Consider the following 23,967-nt stretch of genomic DNA (forward strand, 5'->3'; position numbering starts at 1 on the left):
TCCAAATACACATTCATGCATTATAACATATAACTGAAATTTAAAATTAGAACTTAATGGAAAGATACATATTTTAGTGTATTTTTATATGAACTAGCATCAACTGAACAGATAAATAAGACTTGATTGTTTATAACCATCGCTCTTTAAAGTTACATAACTGTTGAAACAACTTTAAATTTTATGAACAAAAATAAAATTTGCAACCAGTACTTAAAACTAAGAGGATATCTTTAAAACAGCTATCAATTGCTTCTGTTTAAATACTTTGCAATCTATACTGGGAGTGTATTTCATCAAGGGAACAATGCATTTGTTTTTTTTCTTCACTTAAACAGCCTCATCTATCTTCATGAAATACAGTAAAAACTAGTCTTCCCTTAAAAGCGTATCAGAATATCTGTGTCAGCATTAAAGCTCCATGCCTATAGATTTATATCATTGAGTTTTAAGAAGTCACTTTCTTTATTTAGTAACTCCAACAGATCAGTTTTAAAAGAAACAAGAGCTGCTTTTGAGAAAAGCGCATGTCTCCCACAACTGCCAAATCATCTAGATTGGCATTTCTTCTCCATTATGTATATGAGTCAACCATGCACCAAGACCTGTATCATTAGCATCAGTATTTTCGGTAATTCAAGGGCCATAATTCCGAAGTGCCTGGGCCAATTTGGCTAGTTATCGAACTTGGCCGAGGACTTATTCAAACACATTTTGTTCAAGTTTGGTGAAGATTGGATGAGAAATGTTTGACTTAGAGCGTGGACAAGATTTGTGACAGACAGACAAACGGACACACAGACAGGAGTAAATCTATATGTCTCCCATCACAGTGGTGTGGGAGACATAATGAAATTTTCACAAAGCATGTCCCTTTATTATGCTCAATCACAAATGAATACGGCAACAAGTTTGTTTAAAAAATGAGTGAAATTTTAAGCTGTAAAACTCTTAATGAGCACGTCAACAATAAAAGAGACCATTTTCGAACATCTTAAAATAGTTTAAGCAGTACTGAATGCCTTGAAAACAGTGCCTTCCTACAAAATTACCATGCATTTTTGTACAACACTTCCCTTTTTTCATTACTCTCAGTGAATGATTTTCTGACGATAATGAATTTCGCTAGTTCTCCTCTTAGAAAAATGGCAGCATAAAATTGAAATAAAATACTGAAGTGAAAACTTTTTCAATCTGTAAACATATATTTTCCTGACAAACTTGTAAATTGCTTTAATTTGACTGCAATGACCATGGAATTAAATTTAGCCATGGTCATTAATCATGACTGCAATGACCATGGATTTTGTAGAGATCAAGCAGGAAAAATATAAAGTAAATGTAAAACTACTTCACAGTTGTAATACCAGTCAAAAAAGATATTTTTTATTTATCTTTTAATATCAGTTGAACATCTATACTGCCTCAAAGTAAAAAATATTAAACTGTAATTAACATCATTATATCATAGGTGATATGAGAGGAAGTCAGGTTTCCAACCCTGATTACAGTATCAGACCATCTTACCAAGGTCGAGAAGATAAATAAAAGATCAAGGAAGACACCCTGACCTCGTTTATACCTACCTTATCTTCTTGTAAGCACTGTGCAAAAACTTATCTGCCACTTGTTCTGTAGGAAGCAATGCTCAGTACTGTACAGTGTGTGTGTTTCATGTCCCTTATACTTTGTAGTTAGGTCTTTTTGTATGTTATAAAGAATTCACACTTCGTACCTTGTTATACTTTTGAAGATAATGTTGCATACTTTATTTATGCATGCTCTGAATTACTGTTTGCAATTATTTATGAAAATTAAACCATGATTGTTAAAATTTTCAGTCTACAGTAATCACTCTCAGCTAACTGGTGATCTCAAAACTCCTGTCCTACCACCTGAGCTCACTGAGGATCTCACCCCCTTTAGATTTGTTCCTCTATCCTACCACCTGAGCTCACTGAGGATCTCACCACCTTCTTTCCTATCACTTGAGCGTACTGAGGACCTCACCACCTTCTCTCCTACCACCTGAGCTTACTGAGGATCTCACTACCTTCTCTCCTACCACCTGAGCTCACTGAGGATCTCACCACTTTCTCTCCTAACACTTGAGCTAACTGAGGAGCTCACTTCCTTCTCTCCTACCACCTGTGCATACTGAGGATCTCACTAACTTCTCTCCTACCACTTGAGCTTACTGAGGAGCTCATTTCCTTCTCTCCTACCACCTGTGCATACTGAGGATCTCACTAACTTCTCACCCAGCACCTGAGCTAACTGAGGAGCTCACTCCCTTCTCTCCTACCACCTGTGCATACTGAGGATCTGACTACCTTCTCTCCTACCACCTGAGCATACTGAGGATCTCACTACCTTCTCTCCTACCACCTGAGCTTACTGAGGATCTCACTACCTTCTCTCCTACCACCTGAGCTCACTGAGGATCTCACTACCTTCTCTCCTACCACCTGAGCTTATGGAGGAGCTCACTACCTTCTCTCCTACCACCTGAGCTTACTGAGGATCTCACCACCATTAGATTTGTTCCTCTATCCTACCACCTGAGCCTGAGCTAACTGAGGATCTCACTACCATTTTTGCTCAATCCATTCAAAAATTTCAAGGCAATCAACTCCTGCTTTTCAGTAGGCAAAAGTTATTAAAAAGGGGTGCACTTATTAAAATATCTATATTCCTACCAGATTTGTTTTACTGAAAAATTCCTATAAAAGATAGGATAGCTAGATTCTCAACAATTTATGTGCATATCAAATCTTCATAACTATCCAATTCCCTCATAAGTTCTTACAAGTGTGTTTCTATACTAAAATATCTACTTCAAATAGTATTAAAGTTTATCATTTTGGCAGCATTTTATGGCTGCTAGTGTGAAGATTAATTCTGTTTTTACTTGCAACAAGGATTATCAGATGTGATGCATACAGGATTGCTGGCTCTAGAAGTTATTGTTGTTGTTGTTTTTCAAAAGTGATTTAAAATTTACCTCATTTTACAGGTAGAAGAAATTTCTGAGTACACCATCACAACAGAGTTGTCACTTATAAAAAGGAAGCGCCCTCCCCCACCCCACCCTCAAAGCAGAAGAATAGTGAGCACTGTTATATACTCAACCAGAGATCAGTGTCCTTGCCTACACCCTTGCCTGAGGGTAAGGGTTAGGGCTTTGGATAAGAGAAAGGGTCCTTGCCTGCAACCTTAAACCTTATGGATACAGGCTTAGCTCTGATAGGTGACATGCTTTATAACGTTTACAATGTGTTAAATTTCATCAAAATCCCTTGAATCAGTAAAACTATAGCCAAGAATGACATCTTGGATGGACAGAATTGACTAGTGAAGTACTTAACTCATGGATAATACGGTCACATGTAATATTATGCATCCCTTCCAGAACATAATAACACATACTGGTGTCTTATAAATATATACAATTTATATATAGTTGTGACGACAGCAGTTCAAACAAGCCACTACCATGTTGAAAGGACAATTATTTGCTATAGCATCTCTTGTATTATCTTACCTTATAATATCACTATGACCATTTTTGGCAGCTAGATGAAGGCACGTAGATTTTCCCTCTGTCATGTCATTGAGGTTACCAACAAGCAGTGGGGAACATAAGTTACTCCTCAGTAACAAATCTACTACCTAAAACAAGTATAAATTGCATACAAGTTTCACATGGACTGGCTAATTGAAGACTTAAAACCCAACATGTCTTTGGAAATATTTAAATAAGCATTCTTATTTTAAGCATTGAAAAAATGACACCCCTCACGAGTTTACTATTTAAGATTAGTTGATGCACTTTATATACTTAAAGAAATAAATATTTCTAATACATTTTTCACTATCAATGCACATGTGTAGTAACCTTTTAACAACATGAACCCCAAAACAACAGGACCATCTACTGAAAACAGGCAATAACCCAGTCTGACCATAGTTGAATGTAACTAATCCACAACTGATTCCTGTCCAATCATTCTAGGTTCCTGTCCAATCTTTCTATGTAATTTGATTGCCATAACAATATCCAGTTACAAACCAGAAAACTTCAGTACCGGGCTAACCTTAACCTTTGACCCCATAACAAACTGGGGTTCTTCACTGATGCACATGCTATGGTGTTTGATGATTGTAGGTCTAAGCAAAGATATTTATCCGAAACAGTTTTTAGTTTCAAGATCACTGCAACCTTCACCTTCGACCTTCTGGCCCTGGAAATGACAGGTGTCATCCAATGATCTTAAAAAATGAGGTTTTAAAGCCTTGAGTCCAAGAGATTTCAAGTTATTGTAAGGAAACAATTTTCAGTCTTTTGGCAAATGTGACAATAGCCTTTGACCTTCTGACTCCTTTAACAATCAGGGTCTACAGCCAGCAGTAAATCATCTGATAAAGTAAGGTGAAATAGGCTCAAGTATTCTTCAATTCCAGATAGACAATGATGGACTGTCCATTCAACAGACATAAACATGACAAAATCCGATATATTAAAAGTGGGCATATAAAAATCAGAAGCAAGAAATTTAAGTTAATGCGTTTATTCAAGATATAAATTTATTTCTCCCCATTCTAACATTAATATAATTATTAAATATTATATTGTTTAATAAGGAAGAGCTTACCCTGTATCTGCCAAATTCACAAGCAAGATCTAGAGGTGATTTCTTGTCCTTGTTCAGTGTTATAGGACTGGCCTGGTGTAACAGCAGAAGGTTTGTCTGAAAATATACAGTAGCAACTAGCATAAAATCATTTTGAGCATATTAACCTTTAGCCTGCTGGCGGCAAGTGATTTTGCCTGGTTTTGTGACCAGTGCAGACCAAGATCAGCCAGCACATCCGTTAAATGACTTTGTATTAACAGGACAGGCATCTGATACATCTATGCTGCTCTTTTCCTGCAACAAGACAAAAATTATAGTTATTTCATTCTGAATTACAAAGGATGGGCAATAACTTAAAACAATCCATAGCAATAGAGCAAAAACAGTATATTCCCCCTTGATAATGATTAAGGGGAAGGGGAAACAACTTGCACAATCACAACAGTTATGAATATTCTGATTTAACTCCCTTGCACAAGTTACAACAATGTTCAGGATAATGATTTGTAGATAGGAGAGATGTGAATGATTCAGCCAGGAAAAGAGATAATGATATGAGAAATGCAGCCAAATTGCAGCTGTTAATACTTGTAATGCCAAGACTTCTATCAATTTTGACACGATCTAGTGAACCATTTAATAATGGGTGAAATCATTATCCTCTATGTTTTGTAACAAATTGTGCAAATTCCAAAATAATTTAATAACATAGTTCCTGCATAAAAACTGGCGGAATGCTTTAGCCGTGTCCTGTCATTATTTGTAATCGGAATGACAATTACATACATTTCTAAGCTGAAAAAGTTCAACCCGGCCGGGACTTTGCAACGAAATTTGACCGAATCGTAAAAACAAAGTTTACTTAATGAAAAGAAAAAAGTTAACATCAGTCTTAAATGATGATGTTAAATTAATAATAATGGCGGAAAATCAAATGAGCCATACCATGAGAAAACCAACATAGTGGGTTTGCGACCAGCATGGATCCAGACCAGCCTGCGCATCCGCGCAGTCTGGTCAGGATCCATGCTGTTTGCTAATGGTTTCTCTAATAACAATAGTCTTTGAAAGCGAACAGCATGGATCCTGACCAGACTGCGCAGATGCGCAGGCTGGTCTGGATCCATGCTGGTCGCAAACCCACTATGTTGGTTTTCTCATGGCATGGCTCATATAAAAGATGTAACTGACAGTTCATGTATAAATTACAGTACAGTATCATAATGGGATATATGTATTTTTTTTGATGAATCATTGACAATTGATACAATTTAATAAACCTTTTCTAGACAGCTGTCCTGATATGACATCAGTACTGCCTGTTCCAAGAAGCTTTAAATATTCTTCCATTGCAATCATGGAAGAAAAAGTTTGTATATGAACAATAAACAAAAGAAGAATCTACTGAATGACACAATTTGTTTTAAAAAAATGAAAAATTGCAACTTTTCATCATGGCTGGATTGAGTTAATGATTTAAAGCCGTAATCTATTTTTTGAGATTTCAGATCATAAATTACCCTCATTTAACCTCCATGTCTTGGTCATCACAATGTTACGGACCAAACACCGGCTAATTGTTTGAAGACTATCTCATATTAGGTCAATATTTCTAAAACCAACAAAGTCTCGCACCAATAATTATGTGTCTCTATATTTCACAACTGAGGCATGATAACCCATGTGTCATGATCGGCCTTTACTGACACTTAATGGTCAACCACATTACCTAGATTATAACACCCTAGGAAAACATGACACTGGGCTGAACCTTTAATCTGTATACAGTGTCATACTTTGTTTATAATGGTGTAACACATTCTTTACCTAATATACTGAACCATATAATTTCAGGATGGATACACAGCACTGCTTACATTGTGATACATCACTAAAATATCACACAGTCTTCCTTTTTTATAACATTTAAGCAGGTCATAAAAAATATCTAACTTAATGTAACTTCTACAAAACAGCAATAACAATCTAAACTATACTTATGATAAAAATATTTGTAAGATTGTTTGATATGGCTGAAACATCATTGTTAACAGTATTTGAGCCGCGCCATTTCAAGGCATTTCGTCACCATTGTAGATCCATGTGGGGAAGTTGTCCTGTTACTTCTTAAACAAAGTTTCAGGTTGAATGACCCCAAGTTTACTGAAATGAGCCGTGCCATGAGAAAATCAACATAGTGGCTTTATGACCAGCATGGATCCAGACCAGCCTGCGCATCCGCGCAGTCTGGTCAGGATCCATGCTGTTCGCTAACAGTTTCTCTAATGGCAATTGGCTTTGACAGCGAACAGCATGGATCCTGACCAGACTGCGCGGATGCGCAGACTGGTCTGGATCCATGCTGGCCACAAAGCCACTATGTTGATTTTCTCATGGCACGGCTCATTTTAGTTAACTTGGGTTCATTCAACCTGAAACTTTGTTTAAGAAGTAACAGGACAACTTCCCCACATGGATCTACAATGGTGACGAAATGCCTTGAAACACATCGCCTACTTCAAACTGTCACTGAGTACTTTCCCTTTGTTCAGGAATTGAACTGAAAACCTCTCAACTCGTGTCTCCAGCTCTTACTACTAAGCTTAAACCAACGGTTCCATGAAAATGTACAGAGCGCATACGAGAGCTCATCTCTTTCCTACGTACAGCTGCCAGCTTGAAATATAATTGTTTTTACATGGAGTGAAGAGAAGGGGAACTAAATATCAATTTTCATGTTATAAAACTTAAGGAAATACAAACTTAAGTGAAAATTGATAGTCTGGTATTACACATTTGTAAAACTGGTAGACTGTAGATTTCAATCATCGATTCACTCCTTTTTGAAATCACTGTTGTTTTTTTAATTTTCAATGTTAATTTATAGTTACTATTAAAAAAATGAAGGTCAAAAACTTAATAGCAAAGGCCATTTGATAAACAAGAGGGTTATGATGACCCTGGATCGCTCACCTGAGTAATATGAGCTACATGTTTCAAATGTCAAACTGATGATTTTTAGAATTTATTTGGAAGATTTTCCGATGTACAATCAAGTAACCCCTGGGGCGGGGCCAATTTTACCCTGGGGGTCATGATTTGAACTAAGTTTGTAGAAGTCTACTAGGCAATGTTACATATCAAATATCTAAGATCTAGGCCTTCTGGTTTATTTTTAGCAAATTTATAAAGATTTCCCTATGTACAATCAAGTAACCCCTGGGGCTCGGTCAATTTGACCCTGGGGGGGTCAAGATTAGAACAAATTTTGTAGAGGTCCACTAGGCAATGCTACATGTCAAATATCTAAGCTCTAGGCCTTCTACTTTATTTTTAGAAAATTTTGAAGATTTTTCTATGTACAATCAAGTAACCCCATGGGGCGGGGTCAATTTGACCCCAGGGGTCATGATTTGAATAAATTTTGTAGAAATTATTAGGCAATGTTACATGCCAAACATCTAAGATCTAAGCCTTCTGGGTTTATTTTTAGAAAAAATTTGAAGATTTTCCTATGTAAAATCAAGTGACCCCTGGAGCGGTGTCAATTATGACCCCGGGGTCATGATTTGAACAACTTTAGTAGAGGTCCACTAGGCAATGCTACATGTCAAATATCTAAGCCCTAATGCTTCTGGTTTTTGAGAAGAAGATTTTTTAAGATTTTCCTAGGTAAAATCAAGTGACCCCTTGGGCGGGGTCAATTTTGACCCCGGGGTCATGATTTGAACAAACTTGGTAGGGGTCCACTAGGCAATGCTTCACACCAAATATCTAAGCTCTAGGGCTTCTGGTTTTTGAGAAGTACAATCAAGTAACCCCATGGGGCGGGGTCATGATTTGAACAAATTTTGTAGAAAATATTAGGCAATGCTACATGTCAAACATCTAAGATCTAGGCCTTCTGGGTTTTTTTTAGAAAAATTTTGAAGATTTTCCTATGTAAAATCAAGTGACCCCTTAGGCAGGGACAATTTTGACCCCGGGGTCATGATTTGAACAAAATTGGTAGGGATCTACTAGGCAATGCTTCACACTAAATATCTAAGCTCTAGGGCTTCTGGTTTTTGAGAAGAAGATTTTTTAAGTTTTTCCTTTCGGTTGCCATGGCAACCAGAGTTCTGCATGGAATTCAATTCTTTGAAAAAATTTTGTAGAGCTTCACCCAAGGAACATTCCTGTGAAGTTTGGATGAAATCGGCCTAGCGGTTTATGAGGAGATGTCGTTTAAAGTAAAAGTTAACGGACGACGGATGCCGGACGTTGAGTGATCACAACAGATCACCCTGAGCCTTTGGCTCAGGTGAGCTAAAGAAGTTATAACAAATTTCTATGAAAGGCCATTTGAAAAAGAAAAAGTTATAACAAATTTCTATGAAAGGCCATTTGAAAAAAAAAAGTTATAACAAATTTCTATAAAAGGCCATTTGAAAAAAAAACAACAGTTATAATAAATTTCTGTGAAAAAAGAAAGTGTGAACGAAGTTCTCATATATTTGGATTACACATTTTTTTTTCATTATAATGTCTTACAATAAAATAACTCAACACTTCAACACACTAAATATTGATGACCTTAAAGTGACCAGCACTTCAAAACTATTTAAAGCCTGACTTCCGACACAGTGGAAGTACTTCTCATGAAAGGCTGTGATATCAGTGAAATGTCAACAAAAAATAACAATTCTCAACTTTAATGGTTTATATATACTACTTGACTCAGGCCTATCATTCATTTAAAAACATTTAAAGAAATTTCACTTCTAAATTTTTCAATTCGAAAGCCTGATTGAGATATTCACAGGTCAAGTGGTTTAGAAATGAAACATGACATTGTATTGACATTAAGGATAAAATAATTTGATTTTTACAATTGCCTGAATGAAATCATTCTATAACTATACATTTAAAATTTCCTAGATAGATTATTACTACCCATATGAGCTTTTTGACCAGATTTTTTTGTTGCGAATCTATCAAATCTTTTTTATAATAATCATCAAACTGAGAATACATCTAAATTGGGAAAGTCGAGAGGTTCGGGTGGAGTGGTTCAAAGTGGTTCAAAGGATCCAACAAAGCTGTCCTAGGTTTGAATATTGCAAATGGCTCCATATATCTTATAAAAGCATGAGAACTTGTCGATAAACAGTTTAAAGTTGATTGGCAGAACTTCCCTTAAGGACGTATGCTAGAATTTGGGGCGAAATTTCCCCTCATTTCCCCCAAAAATGACATTTTTAAGGGCAGATAACTTTTTTCAATACGGGTAATTTTTATTGCATAATTTTATTTCTTAGATGATTGTCCATAAATATCCAAAGTTTGAAGAAATTCTGTTATTGGGAAAAATTTCACCCATCTCATATACAGGGAATTCTAGCGTACGCCTTTAAAGAACTGACGAACAACAACATACAGAATAAATTCAGTACACATACAGACAAATTGCAAAAATATAGAGCACTGTATCATCAAAAGAACAAAATCTTACATGTACAATGATACATTTAGGATTCATTGCTAAATCATTCATCTTATAACTAAACTCGACTGCCCGAGGGATTACTATTTAGTTTTCTAGTAACATGTCCTTTACATCTTTTAAGACTGATGTAAACAAGGCCACGTCTGCCTTAAGGGGGTCATCTTCAAAGAAGATACATCAATAGGAGACATCAAACGACAATGCTTGATTTCATTGTTTCGATGTGAAGAGAGATAATTATATTTTAATTGACAGTAATTATTTTAACCCTCATCTCTTAGGAAAAGATGCAAGAATGCACTAATTGGAATGTGGGTGGACAGAAAATAGAGTGAACCCTTTAAATTTATAATCTTAAAAGAATGGCTAATCAAACATTTCAATACAAACTGTGTATCACAAATCAAACTTTATCATTTTTTATTGCATCTATGATGTAATGCTCACACAATATTTGCCATATCTCCTTGAAATTGTCATAATTTATCATAGAATTTTAATAAACTTTACAAAAAAACTAATACAATATTTCAACAGTAAAAAGATTAAGTGTTTTTTCAAATTGTTGCTCCATGGGTGGTCACATGACTTAGAGATTATTTTCACAAGCTAATCTCTAAACCAAAGCTATTGGAACAGCTAGTCAGTGAAAATTCCAGTGCTTACTACCATGAAATACCAAGAAGCTATAATTTTTGAACCAAAGTACTTGGTAAAGCAAACCAGTATACAAAAATTGACAGAACAGTTGGCAAATATAATGCTCCTATGAAAATAACACACTTTTAAGGTTAATGCGTACAAATCAGAACCAGATCATTTCACCTTTCTTTTTAAGAGGATAAAACATGTAGAAGTAATTATATTAATCGTTTATGATTTGTAAGCAGACGTGAACTAATCTGGTTACTCAAATAGAACTACAATGTATTTATTTTGTATCATATATAAACCACAGATAGCATTAAATTACAAATTTAGTGTACAATGATTTCGCTAGATATACAGAAAAAAAAGCGTAAAAGTAAAAATAGTTAATGACTAATTTCACTTAAAGGTGGATAATCAGATTTTGGCCATGTAACGGATTTGTTCGAAACTTTAGCATCTGATCATTTACACTCATTTATGTTCACTTAACACTTAATACAAATAAGATTTTCACTGGAGGTATTTTTAAAATTTCATTTTCCTATCCTGGTTGCCCAACCAAGATAGAGTTATTTTATCATAAGTATAAATTTGATAAACATACTTTGCCTAAGGAAATGTATAAATATTAGACATATTGTAATATATTTGTAAAATATTTGCATTAAAAATTATGTATTTAGATGGAATTCATTAGAAACGCAAGTTTGAAAAATTATTATTACCTCCCATTGCTTATCTTGGTTGCGCAACCAAGATAGATTGGAAATAAATGAATTCAGAAGCTACACACAGCTTTTAAACTTGCATTTTGGTTCAGATTGTTCAATAGTTGATATGTCTATCAAATGCAAATGTAAAACTAGACATTGTATCGAAATAAAAAGAAATACCCAGCTTTTTATATACTTCCATATTAAAGGGGAGTAATTACAAAATTTTATAAAAATAATAAAATATACATTTCAAATAGGAATCTAACTCTATGTAATTGGTCTTTTTGTTCCTTAAATAATTCTCTACCAGAATATACAAAAAGTAAAAAATGTCATTAAATGTTGTTTAAATGTGAGTACAACAATCTTATAAAAGTATCAAAATTACATAGATCTGAAATTTTTTTTTTAATCTTCTTTTATTCTCTGTGTGGTCGTCACACTATCAATGGTATAGTTTTAAATGATCGATGTCAGAGTAGTCCATTCAAAATTGGACGTGTACTGTTACAATAGGAGGAGTCTTACTTAAATACCGACCACGTTTAATTTGACGATCAAGTTTCTGTCGTTATATATCAAATACAACAAATATCTCAAGTTATCGATCAAATCTCACAATCTTCAATTTTTAATATTAACAAAAAATTGTAGAGGTACGATCAGGTTTCCCGAATGACAAATTTTTAAAACCTGTTCATTATTCATTCTACTACAAAGACGTACAAAGTATCGATACGTTTTTGTGTACCTGTGTGACCTAGAAATAATTGACAATTATATAGATACTGAAACATTGTATTGTCGTAATCTAAAATTACCATCAGCCAATCAGATAATCTTTAACATCAAACTTGACCCAACATACCCAAAATCTGTTTTAATGTAGTATAAAAAAATCTGGGACATAGTAACAAGACTAGCTGGAATAATTTACCGTAGTTACCCTATCGGCCCACCTTGTTCCTTATTAATTAAGGCAGTAGATAGAGCCAAAGAGTAGTGAATTCCTTGTCCAAACAAAATTTAATGTTCTCCATCATGGTTTCACAGACGACAATATGCCCGATATACATTATGTTTAATAAATTAAGGGAAAGCCATCATTTACTTATGGTAATGGTTCACAGTCAAGTAAAACTGCTTAAAGAAGTATTAAACCCATAGCAAACCAAATTTATACTGTATAATACCTCTTCACACAGTCATTTTAGCTCCTAGTTACTTAACAATTTGTCAAATGATTCATTAACTACTTTACTAGTTTCTGCCAACATTGTACAGAACCTCAAAATACACCATTCAAAAACATCAGCTGCAAACTTTGGCACATTCCACTATATTTCTTATTTCAATGTGCATATTTAAAGAGATAAAATTTGTCCTTTAAACTATGTATCAATACATCAAAAGGGACCAGATTTTCACCTTAACAAATAGATAATTTTAAACCGCCATTAAATAGGCTCAGTCAGTCATAAACTGATCTAGTCAATCATTGATAAATAGCATATTTTCATATGAATTTTTCAAATATTTTTGAAAAGGCAAAATTTTGATGACAGTCGCTGCACACAATTTCAACTTCCAGTATTTAGTTTAATTAATTTCTGTCCCAGATGATGACTTAGATACATAACTGTCTTTTCTCTAACAACTATACAGTACATATTTATTTTTTCTTTCAGTTTAGGGTAAACTATTGACGTTACATCTGGTTTGCAATATCAATCTCTAAGAAATATTGGTTTACAAAATGTTTGACTTAAAGGAAATAATAGTTTGAAGACCAGTTTCATAATAAAGAATCTGATTGGTCATCTCTGAACACATATTTTTGAAACTGACCAATGGCTTGGCTGTATTCTGAGATTGGTCTCCAAGCCTTTACACATGTATTATAACCTTGCTCCTGGAAGTTTTGTTTTTTTCCATAAAAACAAACACACAACAGAAAATAATTAAGAAGTTATGATGATAATGGATGGTGGTGATCCTGATGATGATAAAAATAATGGTGATGAATGATGATGATGATGATGCAGGTACAAGGGGGTGCATAATCATTCCAATTTCTGAAATAAATCTAATTAAACACATGTGAACAAGGAGATCATAGGACATTAAATTCATTACTTTTCTTGCAGTTAAAAGATGTCAATGTTGTACGTGTGTAGATTATTTTTTTCAAGAATGTTAAGTTACAATAAAACTCTGCCAAAAATAATCGTATATACAGCAACAGTTATCAAAACAGAAACAGAAGAATGCAATGTTTCTTTGTACAGGGCCAATGTAAATAAATTTTGCTGACTGACAAAATAAAACTGTCAATCAACATGAACAAACAAGTATATTGACCCCCCTAAACTGGGCTAGTATCGTAATTAAGGTGTTTAATTACATGAGACAAACATTTGTTAGGGAAAAATATTGATCACTGAATTGACCGTGGCTATTCGGGGCATTACTATGCGCATTTATTGAGCATAAACGGAAATAATTATTGACTAATTTAATGCCTAATTTGGTAGATGAATGATAAATGAAATAGTTCAGTGTCCAAGCTTTAGGCAGGTGATGCACTCAGTAAGGCAAGGTACGACACTACATCTATTCTATGACAAGGGTACTGCTGTTTGGGGTACCCAATGTCAATAAATTGTCAATTAGTAAGTCCCCTTGAATTTAAAAACTAAGACTTTATGCCCTAGGCTTGTCATACCAGTCCTGATTTAACATGGCATGCCTCAAAACAAAATAACTCAGGCCTAAAGTCAAGAACTGATCTTGCACAAGAAAATGAGGCCATTTACTAATCCAAATGTATGTATAACCTCAGACACTTCAAAAGTTTTGCCAAAAGCAGCACTGAGATTAGTGATAATAGCTGTCCTGACATTATAAGTAAATGAAGACTCAAGGCATAAAACACACTCTATCGCATACTCTACCTCACCCTAATATAACTTACCACATCAAAATGGCCATGTTGACAAGCTAAATGGAGAGGTGTTTCCCCACCCAGGGCTTGCTCGTTGCTTGGCGACTTCCAGTGTAGTAAGATATGCACGGGCTCAGACTTTCCCTGCCAGGCAGCATAGTGCAGTGGAATCATTCCTGGAAAGATAGGAAGCCTTTCTGTTATACCAAATCATAAAGATGATCATTTAAAAGATATATGAATATTTGTATTTGTTGGGTTTAAAATCACACCGACGAAATTATAGGAGTGGATATACAGCCACTTTCCAGTTTTTCATGGAGGAAGAAGACCCCAGGTGCCCCTCCTGGCATTTAATTTCATCACAGGCAGGCACCTGTGTAGAACTATCAACATTCTGAATCTGTGACCAAGCATGGTGGCCTCATCACATATAGAATTCTACACCTCGAGAGAGGCTCTAGCCAACATAGGCAGAGGTAAGTGATCTGAAGTCAGCAATCTCAACCACTCTGCCATGGTTGCCCCTTAAAAGATTTATGAAGCACAAAAGTAAATTCCATTATATTAGATATAATAATTACAATTAAATAAACAGTAAATTACATTAATTTGAGGGCTCACTGTCAAACTAGTCTATCTGCTTCTTTATTTATATATTAAATGGCTGTAACTCATAGTTATAGAATGACAGTGAAACCATATTGCACAACCCTTGGGAATGTACTTTTAAAGAAAGTCGGATGGTTTTGACAGCGAACATCTTGTTAACTTTTTACTCCCCCATTAATAATGTGTTTTCATGGCATAAATCTCATTAAATTGGCCATATGCTTCCTTTCCAAGTGATATGTTTTAAATATGTTTGATTTCATTTGAAACATTTACAAAACTTATCATCATTAAATCACTGAAGCAAGAAATAATTGTTGGTAATGATACAAAAAATGAAACAGACAAACTTTATGTCTTGATTCCCCCAGAGGAAAATACAGGAAGAAAAACACTTTCCTAATAAAATTTGAAAACTCACTCATGTCCCATCTGGTGCAGAAATTCCCATATAGCAAATGTAACAGATGGAACGTTTTGTTTCATCAATACAAAATCTGAAATTTATGAGATAGGGAGGACAGAAAATGCATTCATTTTCACCAACTGGATCAGGTACCTTATCTCTTCTGGTACAGATACTAGAATTTGTCAGATGAAAGCCATGTAAATCTATCATATATCCACAACGGTACTGTCTTCTAATAAACCTTCAACATCAACAATATCAAAACCCTGAGAGCTGATCTTTGAATAAATTGCAATATTTTCCCTACATTTTCCTGAAACCCTGTATGTTATCAAATTGCAGTAAAAGACAATTTTGAGTTTAGCAATATAATCTCTGTATAAGATTTCAGTATGTTCCAGTTGCTATGGACAACCATTATGATTAAAGGCCAGATTAAGCTGAAATCACATGCTGGAACAGGTAATTGCAGAGAAACCGTACAAGATGTTGGAGGTGATAATATAACTGTACGGAAAAAATTTGTGTTCTAGGTGTTACCGGTCAATTTTTTCTGTCCTTACTCCCTCTAACACCTACCACCTAAATACCCATACATTTCTTCTCCAGAAAGAGTTTTCTGCCTGCAAGTGGAGGTAAAAACTCTTTTGCTGAAGCAGAAGCAGTGAAAAAAGGTCTTTGTCAATCAAATGAATGTTGCTACATACAAGCTGGACTATGATCATAAATACTGTGTTTTGCATTATTTCGGCTTATTTCATATAGTTATCTGTGACATTTATAACTAGTTAATATATTTCAATCAACACAGCAGAAAGTATTATCAAATCCACTGTTTGTGATCACCTCCCTTTTAGTTATAGCCCTGTGTTAGTGACAAAAGTAGTGTTTCTTGAACAACACAATTCTGCAGATTATTATCTTGAAAAATTAAGCATAAAATTACAAGCATTTTTGAACTATGAAAATTGGTAAAAATAAGTCAAAAGGCTCTGTAACGTAAGAAGCAGCCGTTCAAACATGAAGTCCTATACAGGATTAAAATTCTGATCTTTGGCCCGATAAAAACCAAGTATGAAGGGACTTTTTACATACACTTTAACTTGCTTAAACATTTATTTTAACACTTCCCTTGAATACAACAGTTTACGAGGGCATAATATTAGAGGCGTAATCCGATCAATCCCTGAAAAAATGTTTTTATACCATAATGTTAGATCAATAAACAATTAAACAAGATCGTTGATTTGGATAAAGACCGCTTAACTGACCACTTGAAATTATTTAAATTTAACCTCATGAATCATCAATATAAATTTCTTAAGGTTATTTTCTAACACAAAAAAATGATTTTAAAGATTTATATAATGATAATACTTCAATGATAAAAGTCTATCCCTTTGCTGGATAAAGGTTTTATTAAAGCATAATAAAATAAGCAACCAACAGAAAACGTAATAAGCAAACTAGTACAATATTAATTAGAAAAATGTAATTATTATTATAGTCTACAAAAGTTCATGAAAAAGATAGCCATCTGAAAGAATTTTATAGGATTTACCAGGCAGTGACTGGACAGGACTGGTACAATCTGTCCACAATAAATGAAGCAAGACTGTCTAGTAACCCACTGTACAGGACATTATTATGGTAAATATATCTAACGTACTCAAACACCGCTGCTAACATTTCAAATGGGTCAACAAACAATGACATCAACTAAAACCTAATACCACATGTACGTACCAAAGACCATCTCATAACCATATAATCCCTATAAACGGACATATATGGCACTATTTCACGCTTTGGGGTGTCCTTTATTTGCTCTGAGCACACAATATGTGTACTAAAATCCTGTCTGGTATAGTAGAGTGTCCACAATGCTATTAAAACTGAATATTGTCCATCCTGCCCACATGCAGACAAGTGTAAAATGCAATCTGTAATTTCAATAAAACTTAAACATTTGCACAGTCATCTTGACCAGGTGTGAACTTTACCACTAGTCTTCTCATAAAATTTCTTTTAAATCTTCCTTACCTGACCACACTTAATGAACTCTTGTAGTAAATCTAAATTAAAAATATTTTAATTGTGCAAACCATTCAGTGCGAAATGTTCTCTTCTGAAATTGTGGTAGGCCAAATGAATGTATCTACTGTCACCATCTGCTTGTGTAAGGTCTGCTTCTGCTGCAAGTTCTCCCTCTAACGATGTCAGTACAAACTCTGCTTTTGCTGCAAGCTCTCCCTCCAATGATGTCAGTACAAGCTTGTGTAAGGTCTGCTTGTGCTGCAAGCTCTCCCTCTAACGATGTCAGTACAAGCTTGTGTAAGGTCTGCTTCTGCTGCAAGCTCTCCCTCTAACGATGTCAGTACAAGCTTGTGTAAGGTATGCTTGTACTGCAAACTCTCCCTCTAACGATGTCAGTACAAGCTTGTGTAAGGTCTGCTTGTACTGCAAGCTCTCCCTCTAATGATGTCAGTACAAGCTTGTGTAAGGTCTGCTTCTGCTGCAAGCTCTCCCTCTAACGATGTCAGTACAAGCTTGTGTAAGGTCTGCTTCTGCTGCAAGCTCTCCCTCTAACGATGTCAGTACAAGCTTGTGTAAGGTCTGCTTCTGCTGCAAGCTCTCCCTCTAACGATGTTAGTACAAGCTTGTGTAAGGTCTGCTTGTACTGCAAACTCTCCCTCTAACGATGTCAGTACAGGCTTGTGTAAGGTCTGCTTCTGCTGCAAGCTTTCCCTCTAACGATGTCAGTACAGGCTTGTGTAAGGTCTACTTCTGCTGCAAGCTTTCCCTCTAACGATGTCAGTACAGGCTTGTGTAAGGTCTACTTCTGCTGCAAGCTTTCCCTCTAACGATGTCAGTACAAGCTTGTGTAAGGTCTGCTTCTGCTGCAAGCTTTCCCTCTAACGATGTCAGTACAAGCTTTTGTAAGGTCTGCTTCTGCTGCAAGCTCTCCCTCTAACGATGTCAGTACAAGCTTGTGTAAGGTCTGCATCTCCTGCAAGCTTTCCCTCTAACGATGTCAGTACAAGCTTGTGTAAGGTCTGCTTCTGCTGCAAGCTTTCCCTCTAACGATGTCAGTACAAACTCTGCTTCTGCTGCAAGCTCTCCCTCTAACGATGTCAGTACAAGCTTGTGTAAGGTCTGCTTCTGCTGCAAGCTCTCCCTCTAACGATGTCAGTACAAGCTTGTGTAAGGTCTGCTTCTACTACAAGCTCTCCCTCTAACGATGTCAGTACAAGCTTGTGTAAGGTCTGCTTCTGCTGCAAGCTCTCCCTATAACGATGTCAGTACAGTACAAGCTTGTGTAAGGTCTGCTTCTGCTGCAAGCTCTCCCTCTAACGATGTCAGTACAAGCTTGTGTAAGGTCTGTTTCTACTACAAGCTCTCCCTCTAACGATGTCAGTACAAGCTTGTAAAAGGTCTGCTTCTACTAAAAGCTCTCCCTCTAACGATGTCAGTATAAAGCTTGTGTAAGGTCTGCTTGTACTGCAAGCTCTCCCTCTAACAATGTCAGTACAAGCTTGTGTAAGGTCTGCTTGTGCTGCAAGCTCTACCTCTAACGATGTCAGTACAAGCTTGTGTAAGGTCTGCTTGTACTGCAAGCTCTCTCTCTAACGATGTCGGTACAAGCTTGTGTAAGGTCTGCTTCTGCTGCAAGCTCTCCCTCTAACGATGTCAGTACAAGCTTGTGTAAGGTCTGCTTCTGCTGCAAGCTCTCCCTCTAACGATGTTAGTACTGTAAGGTCTGCTACTGCTGCAAGCTCTCCCTCTAACGATGTCAGTACAAGCTTGTGTAAGGTCTGCTTCTGCTGCAAACTCTCCCTCTAATGATGTCAGTACAAGCTTGTGTAAGGTCTGCTTGTACTGCAAGCTCTCCCTCTAACGATGTGATGTCAGTAAAAGCTTGTGTAAGGTCTGCTTCTGCTGCAAGCTCTCCCTCTAACGATGTCAGTACAAGCTTGTGTAAGGTCTGCTTCTGCTGCAAGCTCTCCCTCTAACATTGTCAGTACAAGCTTGTGAAAGGTCTGCTTCTGCTGCAAGCTCTCCCTCTAACGATGTCAGTACAAGCTTGTGTAAGGTCTGCTTCTGCTGCAAGCTCTCCCTCTAACGATGTCAGTACTGTAAGGTCTGCTACTGCTGCAAGCTCTCCCTCTAACGATGTCAGTACAAGCTTGTGAAAGGTCTGCTTCTGCTGCAACAAGCTTGTGAAAGGTCTGCTTCTGCTGCAAGCTCTCCCTCTACATTGTCAGTACTAGCTTGTGTAAGGTCTGCTTCTGCTGCAAGCTCTCCCTCTAACGATGTCAGTATAAGCTTGTGTAAGGTCTGCTTCTGCTGCAAGCTCTCCCTCTAACGATGTCAGTACAAGCTTGTGTAAGGTCTGCTTCTGCTGCAAGCTCTCCCTCTAACGATGTCAGTACAAGCTTGTGTAAGGTATGCTTGTATTGCAAGCTCTCCCTCTAACGATGTCAGTACAAACTTGTGTAAGGTCTGCTTCTGCTGCAAGCTCTCCCTCTAACAATGTCAGTATAAAGCTTGTGTAAGGTCTGCTTCTGCTGCAAGCTCTCCCTCTAACGATGTCAGTACAAGCTTGTGTAAGGTCTGCTTCTGCTGCAAGCTCTCCCTCTAACGATGTCATTACAAGCTTTTGTTAGGTCTGCTTCTGCTGCAAGCTCTCCCTCTAACGATGTCAGTACAAGCTTGTGTAAGGTCTGCTTCTGCTGCAAGCTCTCCCTCTAACGATGTCAGTACAAGCTTGTGTAAGGTCTGCTTCTGCTGCAAGCTCTCCCTCTATCGATGTCATTACAAGCTTTTGTAAGGTCTGCTTCTGCTGCAAGCTCCCCCTCTAACGATGTCACTACAAGCTTGTGTAAGGTCTGCTTGTACTGCAAGCTCTCCCTCTAACGATGTCAGTACAAGCTTGTGTAAGGTCTGCTTCTGCTGCAAGCTCTCCCTCTAACGATGTCATTACAAGCTTGTGTAAGGTCTGCTTCTGCTGCAAGCTCTCCCTCTAACGATGTCAGTATAAAGCTTGTGTAAGGTCTGCTTCTGCTGCAAGCTCTCCCTCTAACGATGTCAGTACAAGCTTGTGTAAGGTCTGCTTCTGCTGCAAGCTCTCCCTCTAACGATGTCAGAACAAGCTTTTGTAAGGTCTACTTCTGCTGCAAGCTCTCACTCTAACGATGTCAGTACAAGCTTGTGTAAGGTCTGCTTCTGCTGCAAGCTCTCCCTCTAACGATGTCAGTACAAGCTTGTGTAAGGTCTGCTTCTGCTGCAAGCTCTCCCTCTAACGATGTCATTACAAGCTTGTGTAAGGTCTGCTTCTGCTGCAAGCTCTCCCTCTAACGATGTCAGTACAAGCTTGTGTAAGGTCTGCTTCTGCTGCAAGCTCTCCCTCTATCGATGTCATTACAAGCTTGTGTAAGGTCTGCTTCTGCTGCAAGCTCTCCCTCTATCGATGTCATTACAAGCTTGTGTAAGGTCTGCTTCTGCTGCAAGCTCTCCCTCTAACGATGTCAGTACAAGCTTGTGTAAGGTCTGCTTCTGCTGCAAGCTCTCCCTCTAACGATGTCAGTACAAGCTTGTGTAAGGTCTGCTTCTGCTGCAAGCTCTCCCTCTATCGATGTCATTACAAGCTTGTGTAAGGTCTGCTTCTGCTGCAAGCTCTCCCTCTAACGATGTCAGTACAAGCTTGTGAAAGGACTGCTTCTGCTGCAAGCTCTCCCTCTAACGATGTCAGTACAAGCTTGTGTAAGGTCTGCTTGTACTGCAAGCTTTCCCTCTAACGATGTCAGTACAAGCTTGTGTAAGGTCTGCTTCTGCTGCAAGCTCTCCCTCTAACGATGTCAGTACAAGCTTTTGTAAGGTCTGCTTCTGCTGCAAGCTCTCCCTCTAACGATGTCATTACAAGCTTGTGTAAGGTCTGCTTCTGCTGCAAGCTCTCCCTCTAACGATGTCAGTATAAAGTTTGTGTAAGGTCTGCTTCTGCTGCAAGCTCTCCCTCTAACGATGTCAGTACAAGCTTGTGTAAGGTCTGCTTGTACTGCAAGCTTTCCCTCTAACGATGTCAGTACAAGCTTGTGTAAGGTCTGCTTCTGCTGCAAGCCCTCCCTCTAACGATGTCAGTACAAGCTTTTGTAAGGTCTGCTTCTGCTGCAAGCTCTCCCTCTAACGATGTCATTACAAGCTTGTGTAAGGTCTGCTTCTGCTGCAAGCTCTCCCTCTAACGATGTCAGTACAAGCTTGTGTAAGGTCTGCTTCTGCTGCAAGCTCTCCCTCTAATGATGTCAGAACAAGCTTTTGTAAGGTCTACTTCTACTGCAAGCTCTCACTCTAACGATGTCAGTACAGGCTTGTGTAAGGTCTGCTTGTACTGCAAGCTCTCCCTCTAACGATGTCAGTACAAGCTTGTGTAAGGTCTGCTTCTACTGCAAGCTCTCCCTCAAATGATTGCAGTATAAGCTTGTGTAAGTACTGGCCCTATTGCTGGCAGTATCTTTGTGTAGATCTCTCAGCGGCAGTATGTTGTACTGGTAAATTCTGTATGAATTTTGTATAATAATGATTACGTTTTCATTTATATAAGAATTAGGGATGGGAACGAATGTTCGAATATTCGAATATTCGAAAATCAGTCGAATATTCGAATATGAAAATCAAATTCGAATATTCGTAAATTATTGTATTTTTTTTTTCAAAATAAGTATCATTGATTTTGGACAATATGAGCATGCTAATTTTACAGAATAAAACCATGTCATGTTAGTTTATCACGTATCAAAAGATGTCCAATTAACAAGAAAATAGCAATGCATAACTGACAGGGGCCATCGTTACTTATTAACAGTTTGCAACAGGCGTCAATGTGTCAGATGCATGTCAAAAGATGTCCAATTAACAAGAAAATTGCAATGCATAATTACCTGGGGTCATCGCTACGGATTAACAGTTTGTGTTAGGCGTAAATGTGATATCTTTTTATCTTTTGTTCATTTTTATTGGCGCCTGTTTTATGCAACAAGTTGTAGAATTTTTTTTTTCGAAAACAATATCAAACGTGTAGATATTGTCGATCTTTTCACAATATTTTGTACGACGTTTCAGGCCATCCGCAGAATCGGTTTTCACCCGCAATCGGCCGTATTCGAATTAAATTTTGAAGTAGTTAATAATAAAATCAAGAAAAACGTATAATTTATGCACAAGTTCATGTTGAAGGAGCTTTTAAGTCTGCCTTACTTGCATTTTACACGACGATTTTTACACGCCGATTGAAATTTTTCAAAATGGCGGCGGTAATACAACAGCGCGTCACGTGTTTAAATGGGACGACCTGCTATTTTTAGATAAAATTGCGACGGTCTAAATTATAATCGTTTTGATTTTTTGTATCATTTTGAAGCTAAAACACTGAATTAGTTAAATATGTTCATGATTATACTGACAGAATCGTGAAGTAAAACGCTAGGATCGGCGGGTTTCCCTATGTAGGATCGGGTTACCCGAAACAAACATTTTTTTGGCCTTATTTACGATGATCCACGCTTTAAACAAATGAATACGTTGTGTATATGCCAATCACTTAATAAGAATTTAAAGCTTCCATTAAAACTAACCGAATATTCGAATATATTCGAATATGGCAAACCGAATATTCGAATATTGATTTCAGTATTCGTTCCCATCCCTAATAAGAATACAGTCTGCTCTATCTCACCAGGCAGAGATTCTAGTCTAAGAGGGCGTCAGTCAGGTTTATATTAAAGTTACGTTTTACAGTACGTCTACAGACAATCATCCTGGAACTTTGATTCAAGTTGCCAGTTTCTGTAAGAAAACAACCATAATTGATGACAATAATATATACATGAAATACTGCTGAAAAAAAGCATTGAACCCATCAATACAAACACAATACCTGTCTGCAAAATATGCAACGATATTCAAGTTAAACAAATTATTGTAAATGAACTATTTATCTTGTAATGACTGAATGGCAAATCCATATTACAGCTAAAGTTTTACACCTGATCTGAATTATAATTTGTAATATCTCTTGTTAAAACTTTTCCTTATAATAAAATTTTCAATAACATGCAGATTTCACTGCGGGCAATGTAATTCATTTTGTAACAAACCGCAAGACAGCTATTCACTTATCATATAAAAATATTAAAAATATTTTCCACCCGTTAAACATCAGCAATTGAAACTGGCATGAAACCTGGCAAAATAATTAGACTCCTACTGATTTAATCTAAGGCAAGTTGTTTAAGCGAATAATCTATCATAATAAATGCACAGAATGGTTATTGCGCAATCTCTAAACAACATGGAAATCTTCACATATCACCTTATCATTGCCCATCAGGGAGCTGTGAATCAGTCTTCTCTCTTTCCTTGCAATTTCGCACAATCTGAGAGATGATCTTTTTTCTTGGTGTAATTTTATGTTCTGCATAAAATTGTATTAAGACTTCAGTAGATAATAACTTTTT

General features: G+C 36.7%; 1 protein-coding gene across 1 annotated transcript in view; it reads right to left on the reverse strand.

The window, feature by feature from the left end:
- Positions 1–23,967, reverse strand: part of LOC123564876 (signal peptide, CUB and EGF-like domain-containing protein 1) — a 104,452-nt gene that overhangs the window by 73,939 nt on the left and 6,546 nt on the right. Inside the window, exons 2-4 of the mRNA XM_053527738.1 lie at positions 14,467–14,612; positions 4,656–4,751; positions 3,545–3,672 (exon numbers count right to left, since the gene is read on the reverse strand). Of these exons, the coding sequence (XP_053383713.1) occupies positions 3,545–3,672; positions 4,656–4,751; positions 14,467–14,612 (370 nt within the window). The remainder of the gene's footprint in view (positions 1–3,544; positions 3,673–4,655; positions 4,752–14,466; positions 14,613–23,967) is intronic.

Source organism: Mercenaria mercenaria, chromosome 2 (assembly GCF_021730395.1).
Source record: "Mercenaria mercenaria strain notata chromosome 2, MADL_Memer_1, whole genome shotgun sequence".
Classification (NCBI taxonomy): Eukaryota; Metazoa; Mollusca; class Bivalvia; order Venerida; family Veneridae; genus Mercenaria; species Mercenaria mercenaria.